The sequence below is a fragment of the Vipera ursinii genome, assembly GCF_947247035.1.
Source record: "Vipera ursinii genome assembly, chromosome: 3".
Lineage (NCBI taxonomy): Eukaryota > Metazoa > Chordata > Lepidosauria > Squamata > Viperidae > Vipera > Vipera ursinii.
Window position 1 is genome coordinate 176,471,273 of NC_139516.1, and position 13,155 is coordinate 176,484,427.

At 45.3% G+C, this 13,155-nt stretch overlaps 1 protein-coding gene across 1 annotated transcript in view; it reads left to right on the forward strand.

Annotated features, from left to right (window-relative positions):
• Window positions 1-723: 723 nt before the first annotated feature.
• The window catches only part of NKAIN3 (sodium/potassium transporting ATPase interacting 3), a gene marked incomplete at both ends in the record, with an annotated part of 120,528 nt that continues 108,096 nt past the window's right edge, over window positions 724-13,155 (forward strand). Inside the window, one exon of the mRNA XM_083361233.1 lies at window positions 724-777. Coding sequence (XP_083217359.1) covers window positions 724-777 — 54 coding nt within the window. The remainder of the gene's footprint in view (window positions 778-13,155) is intronic.

Below are 13,155 nucleotides of genomic sequence, written 5' to 3' on the forward strand. Positions count from 1 at the left end.
TCGCTTTCCCCCAGTGCGAGGCGAGCCGACGGAAGAAGCCCCTCCCTCTGGCCACGCCTCAGGCCGACTGTCTCGTCGCTCCCACCCCCCCCGCCTCCTCTCAACAATAGCCCCCTCTTCGCGCAGCCCCCACCCCCTCCCGGCACCGAGACCCGTCTCCGCTTTGCCGCTGAGCGCGAGGGTTCCCTAAACCCTTTCCCTTTCCCTCTTCCCGCGGGAACACCTGCCGGCTTTTTCGCAATCGGGTTACCGGCCAAAGGTTCCCTGCAGACCCATTCACGTTTCCTTTCTTCGGCCATTGACAATTCCGAGAGCCCGCCCTCCCGGTCGCCGGTTTCGCCATTCACAAGTCTCATTCATAGGTTCGCCTGACACCACACGCCGAGACACGCGCAACTGCCCCCCCCCGCTTCTCTCCCTTCCTCCTCCCTCCAGCCACACGCCCACCCTCAGCCTCCCGCTCCAGCTGAGGGGCGCTTGCAAGCCTGGATGCCTCCTTCAGCCGCTGAGCTGCTCTCCTGATCTCCTTCCCCGGGGCTGAAGCGAAGGAGATCCCCCTCCCTGCTTCTAAACAAAGGGATTTGACCGGCGCACGAGGAGAGCGCGGCGGGGAGGGGGGTGGGTGTCTGTCCGTATGTGGTGAGAGCGGTGCCTGGCTGGGGCTCGGAGGGAACTGCAGAAACGGGGATAAAAAGGGCGCCCCGGCTCCGGCGAGCTTCTACCATGGGATGCTGCACTGGGCGCTGTACGCTGATCTTCCTTTGCACGCTGCAGCTGGTGAGTAGCTAAGCTGCCCTTCGCCGAGGTGTAGCTGACTTGGGATCGTCCCTTCCCGTCAGCTGGGAGCGCTGCGGAAAGGAACCTCTCGATTCCGTCCCTTTCCCCCCCGCTTGTGAACCGAATTCAAGCCGGTCACTCTTTGGGATTGTCTTGCAGCTGAAGAACTAGTCCACCTCGCGCTCCCTGGGCGTTGGAAAGTCTTCGCCTGGGTCTCCTCTGCCGCTGGCTGATAAAATGCAAAGGCGATTGCAAGCAAAGGCGGTGTGCGTGTGTGGGTGTTGGGGCGGGTGTAGGGGCGCGGGCGATTCAGGCGTTCCCTTCTAAGTACGATCAACTTGTCTGAGGCAAGAGGATGTCCCGAAAGCGAGGCAGCGGGCAAGACCGGTCTGCTTCCTCCCCTCACCCCCTCACACACACCTTCTGGCTTTTGGTAACATCTTTTGGCAACCCAACTAACAGCGTGAACCGGTTCCAAGCTTCAGCTAACTGCCGCTCAGCTGTAGAGATACTCCAGCTCAAGAGGAGCAAAGACTCCTGGTCTAAAGATTGCTTTCTTGGAAGGGAGGGGAGATGTTTGTTGAGCAGCTGCCATTGTCAAATAGATGCCCAATTGCTTCCCTCCTCCTTTGGTTGGTTGTGTCAACCTTCTGTGTGTATTATTCTTCTGTGGCGGAAAAGCTTACTTATGGAAAATGGGGCTCCCAGGAAAAGTATTGCACATTGCTCATGAAAGCAAGTTGATCCTTTTCAGACTGAACATAAGTTCAAGTGCTCACGGTGACCAATTGGGAAATATGCATTCATATGATACAAGGTATATTTTTGATCTTTTCTTTGGGTGATGCTGATGCTGACCTCCAATTGGAAGACAGAGTCCTGGGTAATTTCCCTCTTCCTCCTCTTTCCTTTCCCTCCCCCTCCCCCTCCCCCTCCCTTCTCCTGAGTATCACTGAATGTGTCCTATGGATTTTGATTTTCATCCTAATTTAATTTGAAGGCAGCTGAAGTATTGATGTGAAGAAAAGGTTTCTTTCCCCTTTCAGAAGTAGTTATTTAAATATTGCACATTTCTGTGGGAATCTCATTCATTTTATTGTCTCAACTATACAGCTGGATTTTAGAAGCATTTTTGTGTTCAATATGAGGTCAAGATGTTCAAACAGTACTCCAGGATTTGATAATGAGTGAAATGAATCCCCCCCTTTTTTTTTAAAAAAAAAAGTCCATTTGAGATTGCAAGGTGATATCTCAACTCTGCTCATACTTGAGATATTTCCTTTCAAAGTTGTGTGTTGTACTGTCAAGAACAGAAGTGTGATTACAACATATCTGTTGGAGTGTTAACTTTGTTTTCCAATTATTTAAGTGTTTTAAGGAGTTCTTTATTTTGTTCACATTTAGAAAAGCAATAAAACAAAGAAAATGAACGATAGATATACTCCCTGTTACTCCATTAATAATAGTCAAGGGATAGGGATGTTTTGCTCTGAGTAAAGACTATTCCAACTACATAGCTAACATAGACATTGTTTATAGTGCTGTTTGGTTTCCACTGAATAAATGGGGCAGGGCTTATGTGGCAAATTTGATCATTTCTATAAATTGGTGGATTTTCATTACTTATTTCATCTGATATAAAAATCCAGTAAAAATAATTCTCAGAATACACGAATCCCTGTCATACCAAAAAGCTCTAGTTTTAAGTTGGTTGTTTGCTTTTAGTGTTTTTAGAAGATTATTGAAATTTCCATTGATTCATAGTTTGAGCATTTTATGATTTGCTTATTAGTTGTACACCAAAGAATACAGTGTTGAAATATTAGGTTTAGAGAGTATGCATTTAGAATTAATTTGGAAAATAAAGAAGCAGGATATTGCAGAAAGCTTTCCTTTGGAGAATCTGCTTCTAAACTAATATTGTCCCATCTGCACCTCTGGAGAGTATCTTGGTTGAAAAAGGCCTTAGGGGAATTTTTGCATCACATGTGGAACTGGAAGTAGACTTTGCAGTGATTGCCCATGTTCTCTCTTGATTGATCTTTACACATCAGTATACAAGTAAGCAGGTGCTGAAGTTTCTTCAAGAGTAATAAAGGGAGATCAACACGGTCAAATTAAACAATGAGTGTTCTTTAGCCACAGTTTCTTGAACAAGTCAGAAACAATTCCTCATCTTGAAGGAAACCATTGATCCCTTTTTTGTTTCCCCTCCTTTTAACACTGTTCTTTCTTTACACGTGTGGAGGACCAGGCAACCTATAAAATACCATATCTGATCTTCAGGCTAACAGCTCACAGCTCGGCGGATGCCTTAGTGGAAGCCTGGGAAACGGCAGCCACAGAGGCACTTGACCGAGTTGTACCCCTGCGGCCCCTGACCCGGCGCAGATCCCAGCGAGCCCCATGGTTCACCGCGGAGCTCCAGGAGATGAAGCGTCGGAGACAGGGCCTAGAGAGCCGTTGGAGATCCAGTCGGTCCGAATCCGACCGGTTGCGACTAAGAATCCACACCAGGTCTTATCTCGCAGCGATAAGGGTGGCGAGATCCAATTACTTCTCCACCCTCATCGCATCCGCAGATAATCGCCCGGCTGCCCTGTTCAGAGTGACTCGCTCCCTTCTGAACCAAGAGGTGAGGGAGGAACCCTTACAGGGTCGAGCCGAGGAATTCGGTCAATATCTGTTGGATAAAATCGCTCGGATTCGAACCGGCCTGGACTCCAACTGGGCAGAGTCTGAGGAACAGGACATGGGCAGTCTTGTCGACATCATCTGGGAGGAATTTGATCCTTCTTCTCCTCAAGAAGCCCACCTTGGACCCAGCCTCATTGAATAACTTTCGTCCAGTCTCCAACCTTCGCTTCCTTGCGAAGGTTGTTGAGAGTGTGGTGGCGCATCAGCTTCCTCAGGTCCTGGATGAAGCAGATTATCTAGACCCGTGCCAATCGGGCTTCAGGCCGGGCTACAGCACGGAGACGGCATTGGTCGCTCTGATGAATGATCTCTGGAGGGCCCGGGACAGGGGCCATTCCTCTGTCCTAGTCTTATTAGACCTTTCGGCGGCTTTCGATACCATCGACCATGGTATCTTGCTGCGGCGCCTCAGGGGATTAGGAGTGGGAGGCACGGTTCTGCGGTGGTTCTCCTCCTTTCTCCTGGGACGCTCGCAGTCGGTGTTGGCAGGAGGACAGAGGTCGACCCCGAGGCCTCTCGTTTGTGGAGTCCCTCAGGGGTCGGTTCTCTCGCCTCTCCTGTTCAACATCTACATGAAACCGCTAGGTGAGATCATTCGTGGTTTTGGAGTAGGGTACCATCAGTATGCTGATGACACCCAGCTTTTCATCTCAACCCCAAACAACATCAGTGATGCCCTCGACGTGATGTCCCGGTGCCTGGAAGCGGTTCGGGAATGGATGGGGAGAAACAGGCTTCAACTTAACCCGGACAAGACTGAATGGCTGTACATACCGGCATGCCAGGATACTCAGAGCATTCCATCCCTTAACATCGGGGGTGGGTTATTAACCCTGTTGATAAGGCCCGCAACCTGGGTGTCCTCCTAGACTCACAGCTATCCTTGGAAGAGCACATAGGAGCTGTGACCAGGGGGGCCTTCACTCGGGTTCGACTGGTGCGCCAACTACGACCTTATCTGGACCTGGATGCCTTACGTACAGTCACCCATGCACTTGTGACCTCTCGCCTTGACTACTGTAATGCTCTCTACATGGGGCTGCCCTTGAGAGCCACTCGGAAGCTTCAACTGGTGCAGAGTGCAGCTGCACGAACACTTTTGGGGGCCTCCCGATACTCCCATATCACACCTCTCCTCCGTGAGCTGCACTGGCTTCCAGTTGCCTTCCGAGTGAAATTCAAGGTGCTAATGATGACATACAAAGCCCTACATGGCATGGGTCCGGATTACCTACGGGAGCACCTTCTGCCAACGTCAACACCCCTCCGTCCTGTGCGCTCCCACAGAGAGGGTCTCCTCAGGGTGCCACCGGTCAAAGAATGCCGGCTGGTGGCCCCCAGGGGGAGGGCATTCTCAGTGGGTGCGCCAACCCTCTGGAACTGCCTGCCTACCGAAATCCGGATGGCCCCCGACCTTCGCAGCTTCCGGCGCGACTTAAAAACTTACTTGTTCCAGCAGTCCGGCCTGGCCTGATAGCTCTTGGGGTTTCATTTGTTTTTACTATTGTTTAATTGTATACCTACCTTCCTCTGTACACCGTCCCGAGTCCCTCGGGAGAAGGGCGGTATATAAAAACAAACAAACAAACAAACAAACAAATAAATAAATAAATAAATAAATAAATAAATAAATAACTTCTTGTCCTTAGTCTCATTTCTAAACTTTATTAAAAAGGTGTCACATTGCTAATAAGACATATTTAGCTACTCCTTGCTTCAGTGACTCCATCCAGCCACCTCATTCTCTGTCGTCCCCTTCTCTTGACCTCGCTACTCCCTGTGGCCTGCAACTTGTAACAGAGAAAAGAGGGTGATGGGGAGAGAAGATGGGAGAAACCTAATATGAGAGGCTAACTTTTGGCTCTCTCCATTGCTTGATTGTTTCTGCTTCCATATCCCTTTGCCTACCTCAAATTCCCGAGTAATTTACATCTAAGGCACTGTCCTCAGCATAAAAAGGGTGCCCATCTCTGGGTAAAAATAATCAGGAAGAAATCAGGAAACACATATGCCTTATATCAGTATTCACAAATCCCACTATACCACAACGTGTTTTGTGTTGCATTGTATGAATGGGATCAGTGAATAAACTATGATTTGTTAGAGCAACAGGCCACTTAAAAACAAACCACATTATAGTGTTGTGATGTAACATAGGGTTACTGCAGGTGTCAGCTCAGATAAAGGGCAAGTAATTATTTTAGTCATGGCATCAATATAAAGACTTTACTAATACTTGCAATATAATCTTATGAATGTTTATTTAGAAACAAATATTTTATTTAGTGCATCCTAGGTAATTCTTTGCATAGTGCAATGGCAGCCCAATGTACAATAACCCACTGTGTAAGTTAAGTTACTGAATGCAGTGAGCCTTATTTCCAAGTGAGGCTTTCCCAGACAGTTATTAATTTCCATATAAAAAAGAACAATATATTGTTCTTATATACTATACTGTACTCCTAACACAGGAGTGTCAAACTCACAACATCATGTGACGTGTTGTGTTGTATCGCAACTTTTTCCCCATTGCCGGAGCTGGGGTGGGCACGGTTTCAGCATGATGCATCCAGCCCGTGGGCCAGCAGTTTGACACCCCTGAACTAACAGGAGTATTTCATGCAACAATATCAAAACTCTGAGAATATGACAGGAAGACTGCACAGAGGAGAAACTAACTCTTCCTAAGCTTAGCAGGTAACTGAGCAAAAAAAAGTGGAGAATCTGTGTTCCTTTCCTTTTTGTGCCAGTGTCAATGGGAGTAAAAATAACTATCAACTCTAGGGCTGATATTGTTTTCCTTTTCTCTTTGGGAACATTTTAATTAATGAATTGTTAATTAATTGGATCCCGGTACTTTCAAAATACCATTGATATAAAAAAGCCTGTGAAGCAGATGGAACCTATTAATGCATTTTTAGAAGTTCTGTTCCTCCACATGGCAAAATATGACCCATCTCAAAGTGGTACATCTTACAGAACAGCCTGTGTAGGACTGCTCCTTATCCAAAGCTATTACTTTGCAATGATCTGAGTTATCACTAATGAGCCAATCGTCATGAGAACATGAGGAGATGCTGTAAGGCAATATTGGGTAGTATAGATGGCATAATAGTTTGAGATTCTGCTTCACTGTACTCCCATTAACCATGAGAGGTTATATTCCCATGAGAGGCCAGAAACTGCAGTGAAGTCAGTTGTGTTTGGTGTTGCAAAGATGTGTGGCAGAAGTAGTTATTTAGCTACTATTCTAAATGGAAGCTCAAAGTAGAAGCCCCTCTGTTTTCTTTTTCTTTTGTTTTTAAACAGCTCATCTTATAATAAAGCTAATACACTTACATGTTGAAAGGAGGCTGGTAGGAATGTATGGTCAGTTTGCAAAGTGTCCCTAACCTAGGAAAGAAAGTGGGTACCCTCAGTGACCTTTACATGATTCCTGCTAGCTGGTAATATTGGGAAGGAGAAGGCATCCAAGGCTGACTTTTTAAAACAGCTATGTGACTTATGCAAACACCCCGTCCCAACTGTATCCTATTTGCATAATTGACTGCTCAATCCTGATAAAATACTGACAGATATACTACATAGGCAATGCTTCCAAACCATTAATTCTTGGGTAGTTCCTTCTGTCACTCAAATGAAGAAGCCAGATCTGACTCAGAGCTATTAACTCCTCTGTTATCTTTGTTCAAGCCATGAGGATAGGTTCTTATGACCTCTGTCTTTCAGATGTTCATCATAATTCAGGAGTTACTCTAAGTGTAATACAGTAAAAGATAGAACTGCTAAAATAATAAGCAATTGAACATGGCAAGTTTGGTACTGGTAGGTAAGTACTGATGTAAATTAGTTCAGTGTTAATTCTGTTAGTGTTTGTCATCTGAAAGAGATTTTATAATCAGTTTGAATGTTTTCATTTTATGAATCAGTAATTAAGAATATTAGAATAATATTGATTGTAAAATTAGAAAGCAGAAGTAGCAAGGGTGGTTTGTAATGAATAGTTTATAAACAATACCACATTTCATTAAGCCTTTCATCTAAGGTGATAAAACTGCTACTGCTTACCTTCCTAGTGATAGAAATGGTGACATGAACCCCTGGTTATCATTATCATGCAAAGATAATTTTATTTTTGTATTACTTCATGTTCTGATTGATTCACACATGCAAAATATTAACAACAACCATCAAATGATACCTCCATGGTACTTTATACTACTTTTGCATTATTTTATGCAAAGTGTAACTTCTGTTTATGAAAGTGTGTCAATGCTGCATATCAGTAGTGTTTTGTGTCTTTCTTTTGCTTAGATTATGAAAAGAGTGCTAGAAGAAGGAAATAATTTGCTTCTTCTAATGTATATATACATACATACATATATATATATATATATATATATATATATATATATATATATATATATATATATATATATATATATAGTATATATATGGATCCTTGGTTTTTCGGGTTTTTCCCCGCGTAGAACTAAAAGTGTAGGCGCAATGTTTCGACGGAATCCCATCCGTCATCATCAGGCTTTAGCTTCCTTCTTCTGGGAGAAGCATGTGGCTGTTTGTTCCTCATACAGTATATATATATATATATATATATATATATATATATATATATATATATATATATATATATATATACAGTATATATATGTGTGTGTGTGTGTACACACACACACACACACACACACTTGTTTAAATAATTGTTACAACTCGATTTCCTCTAACAGGATATTGATAAAATGTGATACAAAAGAGAAATTGCAATATATTGCTAAAATTCACAGCAAAATGAGATGCTAAATAATATCCACAGTAAAACTAGTAGAAGTCTGAATGAACTGCATTTCCTTTAATTTATACTGTGACTTTAACCTGGTTTTTAAAATAGTTTTTAAGAATATACTCTCATTTTTGCTGACCTCACATTTTTGTAGATGTCCTTTGGCTAGTGAATAAAATTTAATATACCTCAATTTCCTATTGGAAAGGTGATCAGCTGATCATAAATAAAACCATATTATGTTATAAATTATGATTATGAAGCATCATTGGTATTATAAATATTACTTTTTGAAGTCATGAAATCTTTAGGTAGAGGAATATTCCCTACTGAATCTATAATTGCCTTAGAGAAGGCAATCCTAGGCTAAACATAACTTTTCAGATAGTGCTTCACTATCTTTGTAACCAGTCATCACATTTATGATGTTTGGAGGTCTATAAAGCAGATGGGAGCTGAAGTAAGATCATAAACACAGTTGTGGTTTCACTTAACAATCAAGTTGCCAGTCCCAATTGTGGTCACTACACAAAAACTACCTAGAGTTTTCAAACCATACAGACACTGCAATAGAATGCCTGAATAATATGCTGGGAAATGTATTACCCTCTTCATTCAATATGAATTTCATATTTCATATTTACATTGCCTTAAAACATTAAGATTTTTCCATGGATTCTAACTCAATTAGCATTTATAACTGATTTTATGACAGAGGAAACTGCGATCTGGACATTTTTTCTCCTGATGATGAAATTGGACAACTGTAGCAATCTAGTAATACCGAGAGATGAATGGCAGAGTCTAGGAAGAGGGCCTTTTTTGCTCTTTCTCTCCCCCCCCTCCCAGAAGTGAGGCAGGTCTCCATTCCCCTGAAGTGTTGGAAGATCTGGTTCTGCCAATTCACTTGGGGCTCACAGAAGAGCACAGAACATTGGGGTTGGTTAGTGCATCGAAGGCCCTCTTCCTGCCTTTTTAATTGTACTGTATTATTTTAATTTCCTCCTGCCAGAATTTATTTATATGGTTTTGTATTTTAACTGTATACTGCCTAGAGTTGCTCTGAGTGAGATGGGCAATCTCCAAATTTGATAAATGAATAAATATAAGTTGGAATGCAAATAGCTTAATTTTCCAGGATGATGCCCTAATAAATGTCTTTTCCTTCAAATAGTTGTGTGTAAAATTAAATTAAATTGGAAACAAATTAAACATGTTAAATGGTCCTATGATAAAGCCTGGCATGAAATTATGAATTTGAGATAAACAATTAAAGTCTGTGTCTGCCTTTCCCAATGATCTTCCGCTAAGCTTAGAAAATGTTCTGCTTCTCCAGCATGATAGATGGAGAATCCTGCCCAATTAGACTAAGTCAGCCAAACTTGCAACGCCTCTCCTGGGCCAGGACACCTCCCACTCATGACTTAGTCTGTGCCCAGAATAGACGTGGTAATTTTGGCTCCCAGAATCTTGCTGAGTCATCTCTTCTGAGTAATTAAGTGGGTTGTATATATTTTTCCCCTTTGTGTATTCTTCAATTAGATAGCATTCACAGCCTTCCAGACAACTGTTTCACTGTTGCAAGTCTGTGGGGAAGGTTTCTCAATTAGATAGCATTTGCTGTAGTTCCTTTCAGGATTGAGTTTGCCTTCCGGAGGTCTCAACTGTTTTCACTGTTGCAAGTCTGTGGGGAAGTTTTCCCAATTAGATAGCTTTTGCTGTAGTTCTTTTCAGGATCTTATCTTTCTCAGAAGCCCCAGGCTGTTGTTTCGCAGCATGCCAGTTGTGGCTGCCATTTTGAATTCCAGCTTACCAGCAGCTGGCTGAGAGGAGGCTCTTCATCAGAAAGCCTTTTTAAGCTGCCTTTTTAAGCGTGCTGGTAGCATCTGAGGCACGCGAAGACTCTCAGAACTGCCTGCCTTCTCTCCTGAATTAAGGGGAAGGACAGGTTGCTTCTCTTTTTTCAGTACCAGCAGTAGTGGCCGCCATTTTGGGCACCACAATCGCATTGCTTTTCCTCTGAAAAGGCTTGTGCAGCCTTCTTTGCTAGCTTCTGAGAAGGGGGGGAATTTTAGACCCCCCAAACCCCCACAGACTTCAAAGGTGCTTACCTTGCCTTCCAGCTCAGGGAAGTTGGTCCCTGAGCCTCTGGTCAGTTCACAGGGGTCCTTTTTCAGGCTCCTCCTCTCCCAATCATTGGAGAGGGTTCTGAGTTCAGATCCCTTCTGATGTAGCACAATCATTATTTGCCTTGCCCGAAAGCTTTCAAAGTGGATGGTCAAGTATAGGAGGCTTCAACTGTAGCTCTAGGCCTCAACCTAGCTGTCTCATTGTCCATTCCAACAGAAGATGTGTGCTGGCCATGCCATTCTTGGCCTCGCCGCCACCAACTAGGACTAGTGAGCTGGCTGTTATCACCGAGGTGATCCGCCACAACAGTAGACTTGGCCTGTGCTCCAAAGGTGCTACAACTGGTCTTAAGTCTATCAGGAGCTTTGTAGGTATGCCAGTTGTCCATTAAATTGGTCCTGCAGCCACCATTGCCATAGAGTACTTATTGATCCCTGGGAGTGGCACACAGCCTCAGATCAGTACTTTGCTCCTCTGTTTGAGATCCCTCTCAGCATTCCATTGAGATATCTCCCAATTGTGATGGCAGACAACACCGCACCTCAGGCTTCACATGGTGCCCCCAACACTCCTGCGCAATCAAAGCATAAGTCCTCCAAACTGGAGGCTGCTGGAAAGCTCAAGGCCAAAGCCAAGGCCATCTCTGGCAAAAAGTCCTCCAAGGCGGCAGAGAAAGAGGCCAGCAGGAGGCACCAGCCCTTAGAAAGGCAGTTTGCCAAGCCCCAGAAACAGGGGATGATGGGCACTGAACATGTCTCTTCTCCTCTGGCAGAGGAATCTGTATTTGGGCCACAGCTTGCTCCTCCTTCCTCGTCTGCCCAGAGGGTCTGGTCTCTGGAGGGGGATGATGACCAACCTTATGTTCCCAGGGCTGAACAGGAGCAGATAGTTTCCTTTACCCAGGGACCAGGTATCCAACTGACGCCTCCAGTCCCAAGAGCAACACAGTCCAGGCTTCGGCCCTCAGAGGCACAGGGAGTGTGGTTGCCAGAGCAGTTTCAGGCTCTGATTTCCCAGGTGGTCACCCAGGCATTGGTCTTACAACGTCAACAAAGGTATGCACCTGAATCAGTGGCCTCAATGACACTGCCTTATCTCCCCCAGTTGGGAGTACCAGAATATTCTGACCCTATTTTTCCCACCCGGTCTCCTCGCAGCAGAGTATCTTTTTCTGAGGAGTACCACCCGATGGAAATGCTGCTCTTGGAGGATGAAGATCTTACTCTGGACCCTCCTCCCTTTGCTGGTCTATTCAATCTGGCGCTCTTTAAATCTCTGCTTCATAAGACCAGCGCTACTGCTAAGATTGGTCCTGACCAGCTTCCCCATCCTGGTCCGTCCACCAGCCAAGGCTGCAAGGCCAGTATTTTCAGACATTGTGGTCACTGAGCGTCACATCCCCTGTCCCCCTCTCTTCCTCAACATGGTACAGAAGCAATGGAGAACACCTGGCACTCTTCCCTCTCCAGGGGGGACGGACAAGAAGCTCTTTAATGTTGACCCAGCTTTGTCGGACGTGCTAGAGGTTCCTTCTGTGGATGAACCTCTAACTCCACTCTTCTCCTCCACAGTGTCCAGTGATATGCCTGAGACCTTGAAGGCAGAGGACAGGAAAACTGAACTTTCCTTCCACAGGACCCATCAGTCCTCAGCATGGGCAGTGAGGGCAGCCACATCCACTTCTTTCTTTGCCAGAACCTCCCTTCTCTGGCTCTGCCAACTTCAAGCCAGAGTACCCCCGGAGGAAGTACCCCCAGGACTTAGCCAAGTTAGTGGCTGCTTCGGAGTACATGGCGGACACATCTCTACATGCCACCAGGTTCTCTTCTAGGGCCATAGCCTCCAATGTTACCGCTCGCAGACTCCTGTGGCTCAAACACTGGTGAGTGGATGTTAAATCCAAGTGGTGCTTGGCAGCTGCCCCTTACCATGGTGGTCAGTTTTTTGGGGAGATCTTGACACCTTATTAGGTGGAAAACAAGGACAAGCATGTGATGTCTCATCTTCTTAGATGGGCATATAGACGGCCTACCCAATACGTCCACAGACAATTTTTCTGGTCAGGGTCAGGATCGGAGTTTGCTCAGCCCCCCATTCCCTCCCTCCCAGGTCTGACTGTCAATTTGACTGACCAGGAACCAGAGACAGACCCAGGTCACAATTCCAAGCAAAGCGGCCCTTTCGAGGCACGGGGGGGCTGTCCCTTCAGAAAGTCTAAATGACTTCAGGGTGGCAGACTGACGTTTGTTCAAAAATGGGAGACCACCACCACAGATGCTTGGGTCCTCAACACTATCAGGAGCAGTCTGTCCCTAGAATTCATGTCCGCCCCCCCAGAGCGCTTCATTCCTTGTCCACTATCAAAAAATGCGGTCAGGGAGGCTCTCATGTCAGAGGCTGTTCAGCACCTCTTAGAAATAAGGGCAATAGAAACAGTCCCGGATGGGCAGCTAGCAAGGGGGTTCTATCGCATCCTCTTCGTCGTTCTGAAGATGTCTGGAGGATGAAGGGCAATAATCAATCTAAAGGGGCTGAATGCTCATGTTGCATACAAGAAGTTCAAGATGCAAACACTACAGTCCATCTTGGCCAGCATCAGGAGGCGAGACTTCCTGACGTCCATCGACCTCACGGAAGCATACCTTCACATTCCTATCTTTCCCGCCTACCAGAGGTTCCTCAGGTTTTGCTACAAGACTCACCATTACCAGTACAGAACCTTACCGTTCAGCCTTTAGTAGGTCCCAAGA